The following is a 22,564-nucleotide window of genomic DNA, read 5'->3' as shown; positions in this document are numbered from 1 at the left end:
ACCAAAACACCACACATGAACACATACATATACACACACATACGCACATCATATTGCTACCTTTATTGTATAATACAGCATAATTGGATGCACCAGAAAACCGGCACTGGGCCTATGCAGTCAATTCATAGGTGTGTCGATGAATGTAGTGTAACTACAGTTCAGAGTCATTTTTTTATGAAGACATCCAAGAATATAAGAGTGACTAATGATTTCTTAAGAAAGTGCAAATAGGTCTCAGAGAGTATGCATCTAATATTCCTGATTGACTTTTAACACGGCAGGCCAGAGAGCACAGGGGTTAGGTGATTTATAGCTCTCTAAACAAGACACATGGAGGTATGGACTACAGCTGCAGCTGCGCCTGTTCCCATGTACCCCATTTATCTGCACGTGGCGCTGGCTAATAGAGTGGCAGTGCAGCCTGCCTCAGCCCAGGACCCTAGGCACTGAAGCCCCACCCACAGAGAGAGACACAGGCAATCCCCACAGCAGGAAGTGAATTGAAGGGGTGGTCCACAGGCCGGAGATGACGTGGGCACCCTGCTCCGGATCACAGCCAGGGCCACATTCTTGTCCATGATGAAGCTGCCCAGGTGGATCTCCTATGAAGAAGAGTTCGCTCCCCCAAGAGCTTTAAAAACAAGATAATATGCAGCCTCTCCTATTTAGAGGTCAATGCACCAAGGAGAGAGAAAGGAAAGAAAAAAAGGAGGAAACAGACAAAGAGGCGAGTGTGGACCCCTCTTCATCTTCATCTTCCATGTCTGTTGTGCTCAAGCAGGTCTGGCGTCACAGGGGTGTACACTTTCCTGTCACTCGCATTCCCATCAAAAAAGAGATTTCTTCATGTTCGCCCTCAGTGCCTCATGTGTTTGGGTGAGACTGCAATATGTCTGAAAATAAACCTCTGCATTAAACAGAAGAAGGAAAGAGGTCACCTATATTTTACTGGTATCTATACATTAAGTGCAGAGCTTTGAGCAATCAAATCAGTAATCTGACTAAATTATATTTTGGAAGCTTGTTCCTGCTTTAGATAGTCGATAAAAATGTGATCATCTGTTCAGCACACAGATCCTCTTCTCGAGAGCCCACTGGCTCAGAATGCTATTAACGTGATGTCTGCTGTAAGTGTACACTTTATTTTACAACTTGTTTCTCAAAGCCAACATTGCTACATCGCCAATTCTTATACTGTAATATGTTATCCACCCTTTTTTGACAGCACTTTTAAGGCAGCTTTGGTTAACTGCTTCAGGGGAGCATTAGGCTTAAGGCCACATGGTTCCCATAATTCATGGAAAAAGGATTTAATGAATGATCTGCTATCTTCATTTTTTGTGTCCAAACATGTATGTGAGAATCTCTGATTACATCTGTGTCATTTATTATCTGGGTATATTTCACCTCCATGGCCATGCAGTGCTGCTTTTTCTGTCCTCTAATATTTTCTATTGAATAAATGTAAATGGAGGGTGGATGTCCTCGTTTATAATTTGTTTATTTGCATTACTATTAATAGGCACCTCCAGGAGTATCATAATCTAATTTCCTAGTCTGTTCCTCTGGATTTGATCAGGTGTTCTTATTTGTGGACTGTACTTTCCATAAGCAATTTTCCTTCTGTGCAGTATCAATGGTTTTTATAGATTTTTTAAAATCAGTTAGTACATTCATTATTATTTCTGGGCAGCCAAATTCCTGAAAACAACTCTACCAAGAACTGTTGTGACGGGCAGGGAGTGCGAAATAAAATGGAAGCGATCATGCCAAGTCTCAGAGAAAAAGGAGGTTTTAATGTATAAAGTGTGCAAACCGAAAACCATCTGAGGGACGAACACAATGCAACAGGGGGCCTGTCGCACCATGACAAATGCCCCCTCCAAGCCACACTCCCCTCCACCGGCTGTGCGGCACACAGCGGCAGCACACAAAACGAAGGGGCAAGGAGGCAGGGACAAAGCAGGGACACACTGCAGTCCTGGAGCTGAAACACAAAAACACAAACATTAGCTCACCTCCCTGGGTGGGACCCTGGACCGACTGGGTCGTCAACAAGACAGAAACCACGTCCCGGTCGATCACAGGGCCCTCGCGCTCTAACCGGCATTCGGCTGCTGAGCCCCACAAAAGTGTGTGGACAGGGAGCTACGGCTTCCCACTCGTCCGTGGTGTCTGTATGTGCAGGTTTCCTCCCTGGGGCGCGGCTACACCACCCACTAACCACTCTCGGCTACCCTACATCTTGGAGCTGACCCTTGCCTTCTGCTAGGGGTCACCCCAGGCTGCTGGGGAGTCAACCCCTCCAGGGGCCGCTCATCTCAAGGTGGACTCCTCCACCCAAACCAGGAGCACCAGAGACCAGGGCCGTGGGCGCCCCATTAGGCCTGGGAAATCCACCACAGGAATACCCTGGTCACCCCGAGCCCGAAGGGGAGGGTCTCCATGCTAGCCAGGAGAGCAGCCTCTCGCCACCAGGAACCTGCACACAACAGCTTAACACACCAACACAAAACACAAACGCGCACTTACCCTGATCCCCCTACCATGGGGGAGGGGTCTTTGTCTCAGGAGAACCCACCACGGTCCTGGTCAGGGCCTCCCTCAGGAGCTGGCCCTCCGTGCCAAACTCCATGGCACAGAACGACCACTAGTCCACCCCAACACACATTCAAGGGGGAGGAACATATGGGGAATTACATAAAACAACTCACAAGCACACTACGACAAAACGAATGCGAAAAGACAAGACAAACAGGAGACGCACTCACACACTGTCTCACTCTCGTCCGTCATCACACACATAGTGCTCACACAAACACACACACACACAAATTCGATGACGGACGAGCACACATGTGAGGCAATGCAGTCCGGCCTAAGGAGAGCATTACCAGGGTCAAAGACTTTGAGTCACTGCCATACTACACACAGTGCACACACAAACAAACTATTTCGCACGGCAGGGCGAGCAGTAAATGACTCCGCCTCTCCTCTGCTTACATACAATACAATAAACAAATATCACGCAGACAAACACTTACCAGGAGACATGACCAGGAACGAAGGAAAAAGTAAAGGAGATTGGCAGATTCCAGAGGGTGACAACATTAAATTTATGGTGTCATTTCTAGTGTCACAATCAGTTTTTCACTTGTACAGTGTAAATACATTTTTCTACTCTTCAAATTCACTAATAAACAACAGCATTGTGCTCACTTAGAGAGGGGGCTTTGATCAGACAAACCTCACAGTGTGTGCTGGATTTGACCAGGAACTATTTGACATAGCAGGGATGGGGGTGACCATTGTGAACCTCTTTGCAGTTGTTTCTTTATAGAGGTCCTGCAGGCCAGCACCAGCCACTTTTTAACTCTTTGTGTTTGCACTCTGCTATTTGTCCTCTTTTATCAGCTTTTTCATGTCCTCTTTTATCAGCTTGTTTGCTCAGTAGTTTCCTTGTTTGTACATCATATGAATTTTAAACTCTTTGTTCTGATTAATCATGTTGGTGACTAAAATAATGAAGCGAGACGTCTTACTGGTTCAAACTGTTTACTGATAACTTAGCACGTTACAGCGTAGTTCACTCGAAAAAATCTGCGTCTTTTTCACAACGTAAAAATATATGAGCCCGCCAGACCCCAGAAATCCCGCGCGTCCTCTCACACGCGCAATGTCATCTGGGCAATGAAGTCCATTTCCTATACATTCCTGAATAAACTGACCTACAGTCTCGTTTTAATCTCTTTCCATATCTGACACTGACACATGAACTGTTACTCTTAAACCAATCTGTGAATTAACTTACATTAATATTGCTTTAACTATTACATTTACATCATGTGTTCTAAATAAATTATCTCCCTAACAAATATATTCTCAACATCCTCCCCCCCATAAACTACTGTTTATACAATTTCCAAAGGATACAAAAGCTGGATGGGCCTCCGCAGAACAGTCCCCGTGCTGGTGCGGACTGCACATGACCTCACCAGGCCATCACGACCAGGAAACAGCTCTTCGATTTTCCCCAGCTTCCAGCTCTGCCTGAGGGCGTTGTCTTCTCCAATGAGTGCAACATCTCCAACCTTCAGTGTGGAAGGCTGTGGGGTGTTGCAGTGACGAGCTGACTTCAGATCCAGCAGATATTCCTTCTGCCAGCGGTTCCAGAAGTTGATCACGAGTCGTTGTCTGTAGCACCACCTCTTGGTCATCTCCTCCTTATTGGCTGTTGAACGGTTGATCTCAGCTGGAAACGACTTGGGAGGCAAGCATGTCAGTCTCTGACCCACCAAGAAGTGGGCAGGGGTCAGTGGCTCTGGCTGGTCCACATCATTGGGTACATAAGTGAGTGGTCTTGAGTTGATTATGGCTTCAGCCTCGGTCAGCATGGTGCACATCTCTTCAAAGTTGAGTTTAGCTCTGCCAAGCACCTTTCTGGGGATGATTTTGACTGATCTAACTAGCCGCTCCCAGAACCCGCCCCACCAGGCTGCTCTTTCAGCGATGAACCGCCAGGCTATGCCCTTCTCTGAGAAGAACTCTCGCAGTCGTGGATCTTTAATTCGTTGCCAGAGCTCCTTCAGATCTTGATCTGCTCTTTTAAACGTCTTGGCATTATCTGAATAGATCACCTTACATATTCCTCTTCTAGAGACAAATCGTTTCAGAGCTAGTAAGAAGTGCTCCGTAGACATGTCCGAGACCAACTCTAAGTGGACTGCTCTGGTTACAGCACACGTGAATAGTGCTATGTATGCCTTCGCCATTGAGCTCTGGATCTTCACATACAGTGGCCCGGCGAAGTCCACGCCCGTAACTTCGAAAGGTGGTGATTCTGTTATTCTATCCCTTGGCAATGGTGCAGTAGTCTGTTGTCCAGGCTTTGCTTTGAATTTCCTGCAAAATACACATGCGGACACAACATTCCTTACTACTTGCCGTGCCTTAAGAATCCAATATTTCTCTCTAGTCTGCACTAAAGTGTCTTGTACACCTGCATGACATATTTGCTCATGTTGATTCTGCACCACCATCTCCGTGTATTTGTGTTTGCTGGGCAAAATCCAGGGGTGTTTTTGTCTGTAAGAGAGATCAGAGTGCTGTAGCCGTCCTCCAACACTAAGCAACGCATCTTCATCCAGAAATGGTTTGAGCTCTCGTATTCTGGAGTCAGTGTTGGGGCATTTCCCTACTATCAGCAGATCCGCTGTCTTCCGCTGTCAGTTCACCACTCACTTTAGATATTGAACGCGAGTTGGTGATGAATCTCTTGATCCAGGCTGTCACTCTGAGCACTGTTTTTAGTTTGCTGTACTTCTCTAGACATAAAACAGAACTTAGGAAGTCTGTCTCTTGCTGAACAGCCTGTACCGCAATCTGGTATCTGGATCTGAGTTCAGATTTAACCTCCTCTTCCTGAACATCTTCCTGAGTACTCTCTAAGTGATCAGCTGTCATCAGAACACAAGGTCCATTCCACCACAATGTGCTCTGCTTCAGGTCTTGTACAGTTAGGCCTCTGGTGAGAAGGTCAGCTGGGTTAAGCTTCCCCTTGCAGTGAGACCAGAACTGTGGGTCTGTTAGAGTCTGGATTTCGGTGACTCTATTCGCTACAAACTGTTTCCACTTATGAGCAGAGCCGCGGATCCAGTGCAGAACTATCACTATAATCTGTCCACAGTCTGAGTTGTGTCTTGTCGAGCTGCAGCGCTTTCATGAGTGTGTTCCCCAACCTGGCTGCTATCACAGCACCCATCAGCTCCAGACGTGGCAGGGTCATTCTTTTAAGCGGGGCCACTCTGGACTTGGATGCGACCAGACTTATGGTCACTTCTCCTTCCCTTGTTTCTCCTTCGACATAAGCGACTGCACTGTAAGCTCTTTCACTTGAATCACAGAATACATGTAGCTTCAGCACTTGATTGCTCTGCTGTGGCCTGCGCGTTTTGTACCACCGTGGGATTGACACCTCGTGCAGTTGAGGGAGCTCTGAACACCACTGTTGCCACTTCTTTGTCAGATCGGGAGGCAGCTCCTCATCCCACTGGAGCCCTATCTCCCACATCTCTTGGAACATGCACTTGATCCTAATCGTGAAGGGTGTCAAAAATCCCAATGGGTCAAAGATTCGGGCAGAAGACTGCAGAACACTTCGTTTTGTGTTCTCCCTTTCCTTCAGAATATTCAGCAGCCCTCTGAGGTCGAACACGAAGTCATCAGTGGCCGGTCTCCACACCAAGCCCAGCACCTTCAGAATGGACCTGGGAGGTTCTGGCTGAGCAGCACAATCCATCGAGCTTTCCTGCCATTTTTCTTTGAGCTCAGGAGAGTTCGTCATCCATTTGCATAGCTCCATGCCTGCTTCAGACATTATGTCCTTGGCCGTTTTTGTTACCGTGTAGGCCTCTGTTACCTCACTCGAACTTGAAATAAAGTCATCCACATAGAGTGAGGAGCTGATTATTTCTACCACCTTTGGGTGTTCTAATTCGTACTGTCTCAAATGCTTCCGAATGGTGGCTGCGAGTAGGAATGGGCTTGACGAAGCTCCAAACACCACCCTCGTCATTCTGAGTGTGCGCAGCTTCATGTCCTTCTCCTGTGTGGGTGGCCCTGTGAAGCACAGGAATCTTACAGCGTCCCGATCTCTTTCTGTAAGTGAAATCTGCAGAAAAGCTTTCTTGATGTCTGCCATATAAGCCACTTCATGCAGTTTAAACCTGATCAAGACACTCATCAGATCTGGATTCAGATTGGGACCGGTTAAGAGACAGTCGTTCAGAGAGGGACTTCCATCTTCGTGAGACGAAGCATCAAGCACAACTCGGAGTTTTGTTGTCGCCTTGTCTTCCCTCAATACAGCATGATGGGGTAAGTAGTACGTCTGGCTGCCTTGCAGTGATGCATGCTCCTTCGGCACGTCCTCAGCCCTTCCTTGCTTTAGGTAGTCTTCCACGACTTCGTTGTACCTGCTGTACAGTGTGACATCCTTGCTTAGTTTCCTCCTCAAACTCTCCAATCTCCTTTTGGCTATGTGGTAGTTGTCTTGAAGTGGTGGATGATCTTGTCGCCACGGCAACTCCACTTCGTAACGCCTGTCCTTGAGAATGGAGGTTTCTTCAAACCGCTGCAATGCCTCCGCATCCTCTGGGCTCCCAAGCTTCTCACTTGTTATGCCCAGGGACTCGAGCTCCCAGAATGCATGCAGTTGTTTGTCCATCTGGGCCTCGTCACTGAGCAGTATGTTCATGCATGTTGACTCTGTCATGCTGGACACAGCCATTGGGCCTTGTACTGCCCATCCGAATGTGCTCTCTAGTGCCACTAGGCTCTTGGTCAGTCTTTCAACTCGGCCTGACACTATCTGCCAGTAATAATCAGAGCCAATTAGCACAGAAAGTTCAGGTTTATAATCTCCATCAGAGTCAGCTAATTGAAGACCTCTTCTTCTCATCTCTTTCTGTATGTGTTCACCTGGAACCTTCATCAGTGCTGTGCATACTCGTGGGGTCACAACAGCTTCTATTTCGACTCTCTGCTGCTTATCCCACACGTTCTCCAAGCTGAGCTTCACTATGCTGCGACTAACCGTCGTTGGAGTAGAGGAGTCAAAGGTGTGAAGAGTAAGCGTTCCTTGTTTGGTAACAGGTAGCTGTAACTCCTTCACTACATTCTCATGCACGAAACTCCCCTGACTGCCTCCATCTAACAAGCAGCGGACCATCTTCCTGCTTGTGGGTCCTATGGCCCATGCCTTGGCGGTCTGTAGCAGCACCGTGTTCTCTGCTTTATCTGCTTGGGGAATTACTGAGGTTATGAGTGTGTCTGTGTTGGTCGACACATCAGGTGGAGGTGCCAGATTTTTCTCACAAACGGCTGCATGATGCCTGCCACCACATGTGGCACATGACACGCCCTTCGTCCTGCAGAACTTGGCAATGTGTTTGGACCCTAGACACACAAAGCACCTGCCTAGTCTCTTCAGTTTCTCTTTGCGTGCTGGCATATCATGTTCTGGACATTTCTCAGATTTGTGTTCAACACTATCACAAAACAAGCAACTGTTTACTTTCTGTTCAGTAACGTGTAGCGCAGCTGCAGATGTCATGTTTGGCTTCTTTACTTTCATGTCACCAGCTGAATGTGACTTACTGTTTAGTTTGTTTGTGAATTGGTTTTCTCTCTGATTAAATGATTTCATCATTTGTACAGTTCTCTCTCGTGTCTGAACCTCTTTCTGAAGGAATTGAAGCACATCGGCCACCTTCCACTCGTCATTGTCACCTCTTTGACGGCTGTATTCAAGAGCCATGTCATCTGGCATCATCTGGAGTAATATTGGGCATAACATTCCACCATAGGTGCCTGATACCACTCCTAATGATTCTAGGCTTCTGGTTTGAACTTCACATTCATCATACAACTGTCTTAAGGCAGTGACATCAGAGGATTTCTTTACAGGAGTGAGATTCAGTAGCTTTGACATGTGAGCATTTACAATTAGATCTTTCCTTCCAAACCTTTTTTGAAGTAAATCAATTGCTGCGTCATAATTACTGTCGGTCAGTGCAAGCCCTGCTACTGACTTTGCAGCTGTTCCAGTAAGATACGTTTTCAGGTAGGTAAACTTCTCTTTCTTGCAGAGTGCACTGTTGTTATGAATAGCAGTCTCATACTGACTCCAAAATTCCTGCCATGAGCTTACATCTCCGTTAAATTTGTCAATTTGTAACTTCGGCAGTCTCATTGTCTGTTTATTTGCACTACTAGCATTACTTTGACGAGTAGGTGGGGGGGTTACTCACATTCTCGCTGATCACGCGATGATCACACGTTTTTACCTCAATGACGCGATCTCTATACTCTTCTGCGAGTTCAATCTCCGCCTCCATGTCTTCCAGTGAAGTGTGTTCTTCCACTATGCTGTCCAGCTCGCGCAAACTGTCCTCCTTTGCAAACAATACTGCTAACATCTCCCACACACGATTGAGATCCCTCTGTTCATCTTCTTTTCGCAATTCAGTGTCAATCTGGTTCATCAGTCGCGTAGCGGAACTCCGAATCGTCCGGCGTTTCCTTCGCGCCCTTTCTCCTTGCTCCGCCGCGAGTGGTCTCTCTTCACTCTCTTTGTCAGCCATCTCGTTCTACTTCCCGGGTTTCGGCACCAAAATGTTCTGATTAATCGTGTTGGTGACTGAAATAATTAAGCGAGACGTTTTACTGGTTCAAACTGTTTACTGAAAACTTAGCACGTTACAGCGTAGTTCACTCGAAAAAATCTGCGTCTTTTTCACAACATAAAAATATATGAGCCCGCCAGACCCCAGAAATCCCGCGCGTCCTCTCACACGCGCAATATCATCTGGGCAATGAAGTCCATTTCCTATACATTCCTGAATAAACTGACCTACAGTCTCGTTTTAATCTCGTTCCATATCTGACACTGACACATGAACTGTTACTCTTAAACCAATCTGTGAATTAACTTACATTAATATTGCTTTAACTATTACATTTACATCATGTGTTCTAAATAAATTATCTCCCTAACAAATATATTCTCAACACTCTTTGACTTCAGGATAAACTTGTACACCACATTCAGGAATATGGTGGGGTTTGGTGAAGAGAAAAACATCTCCACAAGAGTGGATGTCCATAGAAGTGGAAATAGTACACTTGATTCAGTGTTTCATTCAGTGTTTTTCAAAAATGAAGATACATATAAATTCTATTTCTCTACGCAATGTCTTTCTGACTCAGGCCGGTGAACCTGCTCCTGGATCGAAACAGCAGGGACATCTCTTCATTCAGCACCATGGGGGACTGTTTGGAGAGTGTGAGGACGCTACCCTGTAAAGAGACCTTTAGTGGGATCAGCTACAGCTCTTGTGATACATTACCCAAGACCTCTGCAGAGTAAGCACATCTTTTTCTGCCTGCAGCCTCTGCCTCTACACAGGCAGCAAACATTTACTACAGTGTCATTGTTACTGAAAAATTTTACAGTTTTTGATGACTGCTAACATGCATTTCCCAATACTTGTGATACATTGTCAAAACTCTAAACACAGCAACACATTTACCTCACACAAATAGCCAAATAGTTAATATCGTGTTCAAAGGCGCATTTTCTTAACTAAATAACAACTCTGCATTTCACAACGCAAACAAAGTTTTCTCTTTATACACCAACTTTGTTAAAACACAGCAAATCTGGTTCAGTATCCAATCATTCTTTCAAACACTAGCACATAATCTCTATTCGACATGAACATAGTCAATCACTGCTCAACCACTCTAAAAAAACATTTGATGACAATACAGAAACAGTATTACATGTAATATTTTACTCTCTCCCATCTGTTGTTTTCTTAGTCAGTTCATTTTTACTGTAATTCGCTTCATTTGGACATTTTTTTTTTCAAATGTGTGCATTTTTGGCAACATACTGTCTACACAATGAGTGATATTTACTGTTAGGTACTATATGGACTGTAGATTAGACAAAAAAGTAGTCAGTAACAGTTTTGCAGTAAAGGGTATATTTTACTGTATTAGGGACATTACTGTAAATTGTGGCCTAACCCAAAAAATTATTACCGTAATTGTAAACATAATTAGCCATGGTCCCATATGTGTAAAAATACACATATACAAAAAAGCTACACAAGGGGGAAAAAACAGAATACAAAACTGAACAGTCTTGTTATATGTAATGTAAGTGGTCTTCAGCAGTTGGCTGCATGTTTTCATCCTCATCACATCTGATGTTGGCCCTTGCCATGCACCTGGGATAGAAAAGCTTGGTATGCCTTATTCACCCCTGGCAGTCTGCAGCTAAAATATCGCTGAAGCCGGGATCCATTGCATCCAGGAGGGACATTTGGTCATGGGGCCGATGATCATACACCTTCCACCTCCAGACTGAAAAAAGTTCCTTAGTAGGGTTGAGGAAAGGCGAGATGGGCGGGAGGAAAAGGGACATCACTCTTGGATGGTCTATAAACCAGTTTGTGATGACATGAGAATGACAAAATGCTACATTGTCCCATCACAAATGTCCTCGTGTTTCCTCCCATCTGTTCCATTTCTGCTTCTGGAATCAGTTGTTGGTAGAGTTAATTGAAAAACAAAAGAAGGAGGTCACTGTTATAGGGACCAATCTGGCATTTGTGAAAATTGTTATATTTGCTCCTCTCTGACCCAGTACATTACTGTACTTCATTTTATTTCATTGATCTATATGTGCAAAAAAATATGTAATAGCTTTTCAGCTGCCTTTGTTTTTGCAGAACTTTGCATTTTATACAGTATTTAAGGTTTTGAACCTTAGGTTTTCATTTTTGACATGCTGTGTGCAAGCAATTGTAAATAAGGCAAAAATTATCCAGAATTTTGTTATTGTATAACCTTGTGTGTATAGTGTACATGTAAAATGACTGCATTTTGTGCAAAAACAACATGAATTGAACCATGGACGTAATTTTGTAATAAAAAGTGGGGGGGACATGGATCGTCGCTATTTAAATATTAAAAACTGGGGGGACTTTTGAAAAATTGGGGGGAGACATGTGTCCCCCCCCCCAAATTATGTCCGTGAATTGAACTAATAGTATAGCCACTGAAGACTGATGTTGTGTTCACTGTGTTTAGAGTTTTGAAAATGTGACTACAGATTGGACAACTGCATGTTAGCAGTCATCAAAAACTAATTTTGGATGGTAGAATGTATGATCATGTATTTTGGCATACATGTCTTAAATACACAGCCATTTTGTGATGGCGTGTAGAAGATGATTAAACACAGCACGAGTTAGTTAGTTAGTTAGTTAGTTCCCCTGAACATCAGCAATAATGGCTTTTTCAGTGACAAACTAGCTGACACACACAGGCTGTTTGCAAGAAATATAGAGGCAAATGTTTTGCATTCGTAAAGGGAAATAAGTTGAAAAATAATAAAATTAAAACAAGAACCATGAGTGTGGTCTCTTGTTATGTGTGTAACTAACCAAAAACATTCATGGGAAAGAGGAACTCATTTGAAAACCTGCTCTACTTAAATATTAATGCTAACGCTAGTTAAACATGCATATGTTTTTTTTTTTTCAGCAGTGAGTTACTTCTGTTTGAAGTTTATCAAATGTGAAGAAATACTGGATTGCTGACAGTTGATAGCTTACAAATGGATCGAGTGGACTAGATCAGACATGTGGCTCATTTCAGCTTTCCTTTTGTGAATAACAATCTCTGTTCTGCTTGATCTGGGTCTATGGGAAAGGCTGTGGGACAGCTACTTCTTCTAGTCTGCCAAACATCTGCAGATATACTGTTTCCACTCAGTTGATAAGGTATTTGACAGTCTAAATAATGTCAAAGTCAAAGTCAAATTTATTTATATAGCGCTTTTCACAACACACGTTGTCACAAAGCAGCTTTACATTCGTATGGGTCCAGATCCCTAATGAGCAAGCCAAAGGCGACAGTGGCGAGGAAAAACTCCCTATAGTGTGGGGGTTTAGGAAGAAACCTTGGGAGGACCAAGACTCAAAAGGGAACTCATCCTCCATTGGGCGGCCTGTTAACCCAAGTCCATGGTCGCAGGGTGGTTTCAAAGTTCCACAGCAACAGTCAAGGCTCCTGTTCCCCAGCCAAGCAGCCTCAGTCCCCTCGGTGCAAGCAGTGGGCCTCAGGCGGGCCAGCATCAGCACAACCCCTCGTGGCAACGGCTCTTCCAGCCCCGGCATCAGCACGTCCACCGGCAAGCCAGACCATCCCCCTGCCTGCATGCAAGAAGATAGAAATACAGACTGAGTGGACATGAATTTAAACCACCATTGATTTAAATGTACATAGCTCACGTGTCAGTGATGAGCATGTGGCTCCGGCAGGCTAATCTATAGCAGCATAACTAAAAGGAGGGGTTCAGAGGTGACCACAGGCATGAGGGCTCACTGAGACATTGCTTTCCAGTCAAGTCATTGTCACAAATAGAGTGATGCCATGACATAGCTGGATGACAGCATCAACATCTCAGATCACCAGAAATCTCCCCTACACCTCACAAGGGGAATATTAGCTGAAGGCTTGATTAAATAGGTGAGTCTTACGTCTAGATTTAAAGATTGGAACTAGGGCTGGGTATCGATTCAAATTCCAAGAATCGATCCGATTCCGATTCTGAAGATTAAGAATCGATTTATTTCGATTTAATCCGATTTAATCGATTCGATCCGATTCGATCCAATTCAGGGTTTAGTGTTATTAAAAATGTATTTGAGCTGTTTCCTGACTATGTACAGAAGCTACATGTTAAAACTAGTATTATATCAATATTAATCAGCAAATAGTTACTGATAGTTGGTAGTTACTGATGGCTGAAAGACTGGTGAAAAGGGTCATCATAAATTTACCTTCAAGAAAGGTAATCCAGGACAATAAACAGAGGGCATCTTTGAGGTGTCTATATCTGCAACAGTGGACTCCTACTGGGACACTAACCAGTGCATTATTATTATGATTGAAATAATTAAGAAGTCACCCAAAAGCTGTTGCTACCAAATGCATTTTTATTTTTAAAGTGCTCACACTTAATAAACTGAAAGTATAAAATGTAAACGTGTATTTTTCTTTAAAATGAGATTATAAGAACATAACTGTCACGTTACGGTCCCCGACCCCTCCGTTTTGGGCGTGTTAACGTTGTCTGCGTCTACTCGTCTGCGTCTGTGGATCTCCGCGGGTGCGGGTGCGTCTTGTGATAGTCCTCACCTGTGGCTCGTCTCGTCATCACATGGGGTTTATGTGGTTTGTCTATTTAATTTGCGCTCGCGCAGCGTCCTGTGCTCGTCGTTGTTTGAGTCACACATGTTCTATGTAAACGTGTTTTATGTGCGCTGTCTGCGCTTTTTTAAACTGTAAAAACACTGGGTAAACTGTCAGTGACATGGACTAACTGTAAATAGTCACTGACACTGGATAAACTGTCCTTCTGTTTTTAGATTGCCGATTTGACTATCGTCGTTACCGTCACTGTCCGACGCCATGTTGTTTTACAGTTAGTTAGACCGAGCGCGCCTGCATGAATTCAGTGACGAGGCGGGGGTAAAAGTTCACTAAAAAATCGATCTTTGGACGTACGAATCGATTATCAGATCATCATATGCGAATCGATTCTGAATCGGAAAATCGATTTTTTCAACACAGGCCTAATTGGAACTGTGTCAGAATCTCGGATTGGAATGCTACATTAGAATGCTCTGAGCAATCGTTATTTACTAGTACAAATTGGTAACGATCCGTCAGGTAGGACCTGAACCAGGAGAGTGCTTGACCTCTTATGCCAATGAGTGTCTCCAGCCTATTGACTAGAATATTATGGTCAATGGTGTCAAAAGCAGCACTGAGGTCTAGCAGTATGAGAAAAGAGATGTGTCCTTTATTAGAGGATATTAAGAGATCGTTCAATACTATAGTCAATGCCGTTTCAGTGCTGTGATGAGCTCTAAATCCAGACTGAAATAACTCTGACATGTTCTGTCTGTAAGAAGGAAGAGAGTTGAGAAGAAACTACTTTCTCTAAAATTTTGGATATGAATGACAGATTAGAAATTGGCCTATAGTTGGACAGTTCCTGGGGGTTAAGACCAGGTTTTTTAATCAGCGGCTTGATGACTGCATGTTTAAATGAACTGGGCAGGTAGCCCTGGCACAGAGAATAGTTAATTAGTAAGCAACGGTTCTACATTGCTATGCAGTAATTATTTAAGTAGATGGGTTGGTACAGCATCTAGTATGCATGTGGAGGGTTTAGCAGATTTCACCAATGAAATAAGCTCCTCACGACCAATTGGGGAGAAGGACTCTAACAGGGCATCAGAGCTGACCAGACAGCTGTCAAGGTACATTGGCATGTTGACAGGCTCTGAGATAGCACTACTAATTTTTTCCCTAATTTTATCAATCTTATCATTAAAGAACTTCATAAAATTGTTACTGCTACACTCTAGTGGAATTAGAGAATTGGTTAGTTTGTGACTCCTCGTAAGGCTGGAAACAGCCTTTTAAAAAGGAATCCTGAATTGTTTTTATGTTTTTCTATTAAGGCCGATAAGTATAAGGACTTTGCCGTATGGAGGGCATGCTTATATTCAATAAGGCTGCTTTTCCATGATAGTCTATACACTTCTAACTTCGAATTTCGCCATTTACGCTCCAGGATCCGCGTGGCTCGTTTGAGACTACGCGTGTGCTCATTGTACCATGGTGCTATTCTTCTCTCAGTGGCTCTCTTATATCGTAATGGCGCAACCTTGTCTAAAGCTCTACGAAGGGAAGTCTCGATGGATAAAATTTTTTAAATGGATTTTAAAATCACCAACTATAATCACCTTATTGGCTGATAGCACTACATGAGACAGGAAGTCTGAAAATTCCTGCAAGAACTCAGAGTATGAACCAGGGGGGTGGTAAATAGTAATTAACATAAACGACTGCGACGCTTTGTTGGTTGTTAAATTTGAAACATTTGATACAGTGAGGATGAGATGTTCAAAAGAATTAAACTTGAAGCCAAATTTTTGAGAAATGCCTATATCAGAGTCATATATTGTGGCGACCCCACCTCCTCGACCATTTGGACGGGGGTTATGGACATATCTATAGCCAGAGAGAGAAGCTTCATTTAGGGCCATATAGTTGTCTGGACGGGTCCAGGTTTCCGTCAAGCAAAGCATGCATAGATTATGATCTGTAATCATTTCATTACCAAGCAATGCTTTAGATGACAGGGATCTAATATTTAGTAGTCCTAGTTTCAGATTTAAACCGCTCTCTGGGGGAGCATAGTTGAATTTAACATTGATAAAATTTTGTCTACTAACTTTGCGAGAATTATTTTTTGGTACTCGAGGAACACACCGTTTCACACCGGCACATTTCATTTTCATTTCATTTCATTTCAATCTGGTGTGACCTAGATGACGCAAATAGCGAGAAAAAGTCTCTCCCTCACCCATGACCTAGATTGAGCTTAAGATGTTGGTTTTCTTCTCATAGCCTGACCTTATAGGTGCAGTGGAATGGACAAAAGGACATTTTAACAACATTTTAATTTATTTCTTAATTCTTCCATGTAGTGCTCTATTTAATACTGCACAACACAAAACAAAAACTATATATAGGTTACTTATTAATTAGTAGTATCAGATTGATATCATCAAGGAGATACTCTAATATCAAATTAAGGTTTAAGCATTTGGTGTCACGGTGAGACGGCCCCCTACCGGCCGCCTCCGTCCACAGCGGCTGTTGTTGTTGTTGTTGTTTGGTGACGTCGTGTGCGTCCCTCAGGTGGGCGGAGCCCGTGATCCGTCTCACCTAAGGGTAGTTTGTTTGCCTATATATGTCTTGTCTTTGTACCAGTTGACCGCTGGTCATTATATCCTTAATTTGGATCTTTTGCACGGGTTTTGGTTTGCACATTCTATTAAACCATCCTTTTTCCCTGAGACTTGGCGTGATCACTTCCTTTTCAGTTGCTCACACCGCCCGTCACATTTGGTCTATATGTCATTGGTATATCGTTTTTTTTTGTTTGTTTGTTTTTTTCTCAGTAATGGCTGTTAACTAGGTAAACCGTGACTTTCTTTGGGTGATTACACAAAAAAAGATTTGTATGTGTGACGATCGGTGCTGCGCGAAGGAGGAGACACAGAATCCTTCTGTGGCGAAGACGTCACTTTATTCTTAACACTTATATAGCGCATAAAGCGCACGTAAAACATTGAACATATACGGAGACGTTGAAACTTTAGACAACGACGAGCACAGGACACTGCGCGAGCGCACATTAAATAGACAAACCACACGATCCCCGCGTGATTATGAGACGATCCTCAGGTGAGACGTATTATCACAAGACATAACCGCACCCACAGATATCCACAGACGCAGACGAGTACACCTAGACACCCTCCCTGGGAATACAGGGGAAAAGACGTTAGACACATTTAACGGGACAGTTACAAACACACAAACTAGTACACTTACACAAATAGGCACAAACAGGAAAAGGGGGTTTGGCAAACATACGGGAAGACTCACAAACACCGGAACAGACAAACAAGTAATGGGTGCCAGGCTTCGTGCCAGGAGGAGGGCGACCAGTGGGGAGAACACGGGAGCCGCGGGTGCTGCAGGTGCTGCGGTAGGAGGTCCTCCTCCAGCCCTCGCTGCAAACCCTCCACCGGGTGCAGCACGGCTGGCGGACGCACCTGGAGCAGTGCGGCTGGCGGATGCGCCCGGAGCAGCGCGGCTGGTGGACGCGGCAGGTGCAGCGCGGCTAGTCCCTCCCCTCGGTGGGCCATACGGGAGTCCATCCTCGCCTCGCGATCTCCCTCTGGACCCAGCAGTGGGAGTGACTTCCTCTTCCTCCATCGCCTCCTCACTGCCACGGCTCCAGCTCATGGGCTGCTCCGGGCTGCCACCCCGGGAACAGTCCATCTCGCTACCTGGGGAGCGCTCGGGGGATGAGCCTGCCTCCGGACTCCTTCTCTCCTTCACCGTCCCGGCGGAGAGCTCCGAAGGGGGTGGACTCTCCTCCTCTTCCTCTTCCATGTAGGACCCATCGTCCGTGCGCCAGGAGCCACCCGAGCACACGGACGGAGGGTATTCCTCTTCCTCCTCCTCCCTCCAACCGTAGTCCACGGTGGAGGCGGAGTCCTCCGACGGAGGGTAGTCTTCCTCCTCCTCCCTCCCACCGTAGTCCACGGTGGAGGCGGAGTCCTCAGATGGAGGGTAGTCTTCCTCCTCCTCCCTCCCACCGTAGTCCACGGTGGAGGCGGAGTGCTCAGACGGAGGGTAGTCTTCCTCCTCCTCGCTTGGAGAGTCCTCCTCCCCAAACTCGCTCTCCGGAGTCTTCTCCGTTGAGCAAAGCACGAACGCACCCACCCTCAGAGGCGAGGGGTCGCAGGAAGGAGAGGGGTGTCGCTCTCGCCATATCCGTAGTGCCTGCTCATGGAAGTTGTCCGCTATCTCGGGGACGGAGGATTCCCGAGCCATATGCAGCATATAGGCGCATAGCGGGTCCTGCTCCATGAACTCGGGGTTGGCGGGGGCTTGGCAACGCTGGCCAGGAGAAGAGGCACAATGGCGCTGCTTGCTGGTTCGATTGCCCCTCTTTGGCCGGGTTGTATAGCCTGGCATCGTGTCTCACAACGGCTTGTCGTTCTGTGACGATCGGTGCTGCGCGAAGGAGGAGACACAGAATCCTTCTGTGGCGAAGACGTCACTTTATTCTTAACACTTATATAGCGCATAAAGCGCACGTAAAACATTGAACATATACGGAGACGTTGAAACTTTAGACAACGACGAGCACAGGACACTGCGCGAGCGCACATTAAATAGTCTGCCTATTTCATAATTTCATAAGCTTCATAATCACATAATCATTCCATTTCTGTATCAGTGTTCCAGAATCACAAAGCCAAAACAAGAATATTGCTACTGAATATTGCTATTTACAGACTACCCTGTAATTGAGTAGGCCATGAGACATTCTCATTAAATAATATCATGTGAGTCTACTGTTAGAAATGATCAATGGCATTGTGTGGGGGTAGGTGTTCCGGGGTGTTCTAAAACCTAGTACTCTCCCTCTGTGCTGTTTCCTGTCTATAAGGGGTAATTAAGATCTGTTGTTGGGTAAATAGTGTTGGGCTAAAGCAGCCCCATCTCACACTTTATTACTGGTCATATATTTCAACAATACTGCTCTGAGTTTTTGTTTGTTTCAGTATTTTGGATATTGGATTGCAGATCTTGATCTTGAGTTTGTTCAGCATGTTTCAGTAATCTAAATTATAAATTATGCATGAATATCTTTAGTATATTCACTATGTGTAATCATTCTGGATTATAAATTACACAATAGCTTTTATATATACTCTATGAGAACTGATGTTGGTGTATGTGCAACTTGTTTGAAAAAGCATCTAATGCATCCAGGCCAATCAGTGTGGCGGCCACTCTAAAGGTTTGCTCTGTCCGTAGAATCTGCCTGGCCGAAGTCAGGCCCACAGCCACTTGTCCTGAGTGGGAGCCGCCCATGGGAGTCACGACCCTTTAGACCTTATGGACTCTGGATGGTGGGTTTCCATTACGGCTCCCTCTGCTGACTCTCCTACATCTTCTGCTAGCATTGATGTTAATTTTATAGACCCAATAAGATGCTGACTGCACTTGCTAAAACATCTTTCTAACTGAGCATATATATAACAGTGCAAATTCTCACCTAGATATGCTTGGAAACTGGAAAATCCTATTGCCTGTACTAATTTGTGATGCAATGTCATTCCAAGCTATTTCGGTATGTAATGTCACAAAAACAGTCAAAAATACCTTGTGTGCATAAGATGAAATGTTTTTCTGTAGTATATCTATACACTATATGTGGCTGTATATAATTCAAGCTTTTATCAACCACTTCATGGAACTAGTTAAATAAAGAAGGAGAAATAAATATGTGAACATAGATGTATCAAGTGACAATCTGCTCAAGTCACAACCCAGGAGTCCTGGGAATTAATGCTGTGCTTCTTCAATATGGAGAAGCACCACAAAAATTTCTTTGATCCATGAAGTCTGATTTTTATTGTTCGAACTGTGTAATGTGGTTAGACAGGAGCGTTTCTCAGCTGACTGTGAAACTATGGGAATCCAAAGTCTTTCTGCGATTCTCCTGAGATCTGCAGGAGGGGAGAGACACAGATGTGCCAAAGCCTTGGCATTACTGTCACAGTACAGCATTGAGTGACTTCTGCTCCACTCACACACATTCTTTCTCCCCTCTCTCTCTTTCTCTCTCTCTCTCTCTCTCTCTCTCTCTCTCTCTCTCTCCCTCTTCTTTTTCATCTCCCAGGGACTTCAAGAAGGTGGGAGTAGTGATTATCGGACCTCAGAAGAAGATTGTGAGCAGCATCAAAGCACTTGAAACACACACAAAGAACGTCCCAGTGCCTGTGTAAAAAAGAATAATAATAAATAAGTTAAAATGGGAGGAACGGGAAATAAAGAAAGAAGCTTACATAGAGGAGACTGTTGCTGCTTTCAGCTTTAATAGAAAGCATTCATGTATTAGGCAAAATGAGGAAATAGAAACTGCAATGTTAAGATGTCTGCGCAGAACTACAGAACAATGTTCCTGTAGAATGGCTGTGCCTTTCTAGGGTCTGCTGCTGGTGCTCAGGCAGAGAGAGAGAGAACTGTTGATGTGTTGCCTTATGTAAAGAAAATGGACAAGCAAGGGTGTTTGGCTTCTCTGCTTCAGGACAGGAACCTGTGTGCTGGCTCAGGACCTTCTGAACCTGTGTGCTGGCTCAGACTGTGTGCGCTGTGTCGGGGTGTTCCGACTCCTGTCAGATCATTGCTCATCATGGGTCTCTAAGACAGCAGAGCACCATATGAAGAGCAAGGTGGAGTTGTCGTGAGCCATCTCCTTCAAGCAGATCATTTACATTTACATTTACATTTATGGCATTTAGCAGACGCTCTTATCCAGAGCGACTTACAAAAGTGCTATGTAGTTGCTTGGAATCTCCAAGGTAGAATAGATAGTCCTGAACACAAGGTACTCTAAGCTGGAAAAACCACTAGACGAAAGTCAAATGATACCCAACAATTATACCTGAATATACACATCCCCTGAGGAAAAAGACAGTAAACAATTCCTATAACCCAATTATGCACAATACCTGAATTAAGAGACGATAAAGTACAATAGACAAAGCATAATTATGCAAAGTGCACTTGAAAGAGGTGGGTCTTCAGTCGGCGTCTGAAGACAGCAAGTGACTCCGATGTTCGGACACACAAGGGAAGTTCATTCCACCACCTTGGAGCCAGGACAGAGAAAAGTCTGGATGCTTGTCTCCCATGTGTCCTGGATGATGGAGGGTCAAGACGAGACATACTTGAGGCGCGGAGGGCTCTAGGTATGCATCTGGGTTTTACCATGGCCATCAAGTAAGGAGGAGCTGGACCATTCTTTGCTTTGTAGGCCAGCACCAGGGTTTTATATTTGATGCGGGCAGCTACCGGAAGCCAGTGGAAGGAGCACAGCAAGGGAGTGACATGGCTGAACTTGGGAAGGTTGAAGACCAACCGAGCTGCAGCGTTCTGGATCAGTTGCAGGGGTTTGATGGCATGCATAGGAAGACCAGCCAGTAGGGAGTTGCAGTAGTCCAGTCTTGAGATAACAAGGGACTGGACAAGGACCTGAGTGGCCTCCCTAGAGAGAAATGGCCGAATCCTCCGAATGTTGTGAAGGGCGAATCTGCATGATCGTGTTGTGTTAGCAACGTGGGCCGTGAAGGAGAGTTGATTGTCGACAACTACACCAAGGCTACGTGCTTCCATGGATGGAGTGATCACGGTGTTCTCGAATGAGATAGAAAGATCACGATGAGGACTGGCTCTTGCAGGGATGTACAGCATCTCTGTCTTGCTTGGGTTAAGCTTTAGGTGGTGAGCTGCCATCCAAGAGGCAATGTCTTTCAGACATGCAGAGATTTGAGCTGAAACCTGTGTGTCAGAGGGTGGGAAGGAAAAGAAGAGCTGGGTGTCATCCGCATAACAGTGATAAGAGAAGCCATGTGCAGAGATTGACTCACCCAGAGAGCGGGTATAAAGTGAAAAAAGAAGTGGACCCAGCACTGAGCCTTGCGGAACACCGGTGGAGAGTTTGCATGGCGTGGATGTTGATCCTCCCCATGTTACTTGGTAGGAACGACCCTCCAGGTAGGATGCAAACCACGTCCATGCATTGCCAGTGATACCAAGGCCTGAGAGGATGGACAGGAGGATCTCATGATTGACTGTGTCAAAGGCCGCCGAAAGGTCAAATGCTATATAGATAAATGATATGAAATGATAAAGATCAAATGCTCATATGACAGGATAAAATGCTCTTAGTGCAAACACTGCAAAAGCATTGGGTCTTGTTTTTGGGTGAAGAGAAGTGAACTCAACCTCAAGGCCTCTTCCATCCCCAATGCCTGATTGGTCTTCTGTGCTCACTGTACTCCTGCTGATTTCTGAACAACATTCAGATAACAAACAGAAAAATTATGAAATTATATTTTACCTAACTATTTTTGGAACATGGTCAGACATGTAGGTAGAATCTGTTCTGGTCCTGGTAGGTTAGGGAGAGAGCAGGACAGAACATTCACACTGTAGAGACAGTTTAGAAGCATTATATATGACAGGTTAGATGAAGGACCTCAGTGGAGTATCATTTCCTGCAATTGAAAATCTAAGGGGAAAAGTGCTTCAGAAACAATGTCAGGAACTGTATCATTATTGAAAAAACTCAGGATGCACAGCCCATGGTCTTCAAAAACAAAGGAGTGAGTACCATGCAACCAACTACTTCAGCCTAGTGCTCTGTGCCATTTCACCATGATTTGTGTTTGTCCACAAACTGAAATACATACCCTCAAGAGAGGTAGGGGATGCACATTAAATTAGTCATTAAAATAACTGGCATTGACAT

At 44.7% G+C, this 22,564-nt stretch overlaps 1 protein-coding gene across 5 annotated transcripts in view; it reads left to right on the top strand.

Annotated features, from left to right (window-relative positions):
- epha3 (eph receptor A3) overlaps positions 1-22,564 on the top strand; it is a 164,248-nt gene that overhangs the window by 140,907 nt on the left and 777 nt on the right. For 4 of the 5 annotated variants that reach the window (XM_076985452.1, XM_076985451.1, XM_076985448.1 and 1 more), the window contains 2 exons: positions 9,772-9,927; positions 19,931-22,564. The exon at positions 19,931-22,564 is cut by the window's right edge and continues 777 nt beyond it. In XM_076985452.1, the coding sequence (XP_076841567.1) occupies positions 9,772-9,927; positions 19,931-20,036 (262 nt within the window). In that variant the 3' untranslated portion in view covers positions 20,037-22,564. Of the gene's footprint in view, positions 1-9,771; positions 9,928-19,062; positions 19,158-19,930 lie in introns of all 5 variants that reach the window. The other variant, XM_076985449.1, reaches the window with a different exon arrangement.

Source organism: Brachyhypopomus gauderio, unplaced genomic scaffold (genome assembly GCF_052324685.1).
Source record: "Brachyhypopomus gauderio isolate BG-103 unplaced genomic scaffold, BGAUD_0.2 sc40, whole genome shotgun sequence".
NCBI classification, from domain to species: Eukaryota; Metazoa; Chordata; class Actinopteri; order Gymnotiformes; family Hypopomidae; genus Brachyhypopomus; species Brachyhypopomus gauderio.
This window is presented reverse-complemented; position numbering and strand designations above follow the sequence as displayed.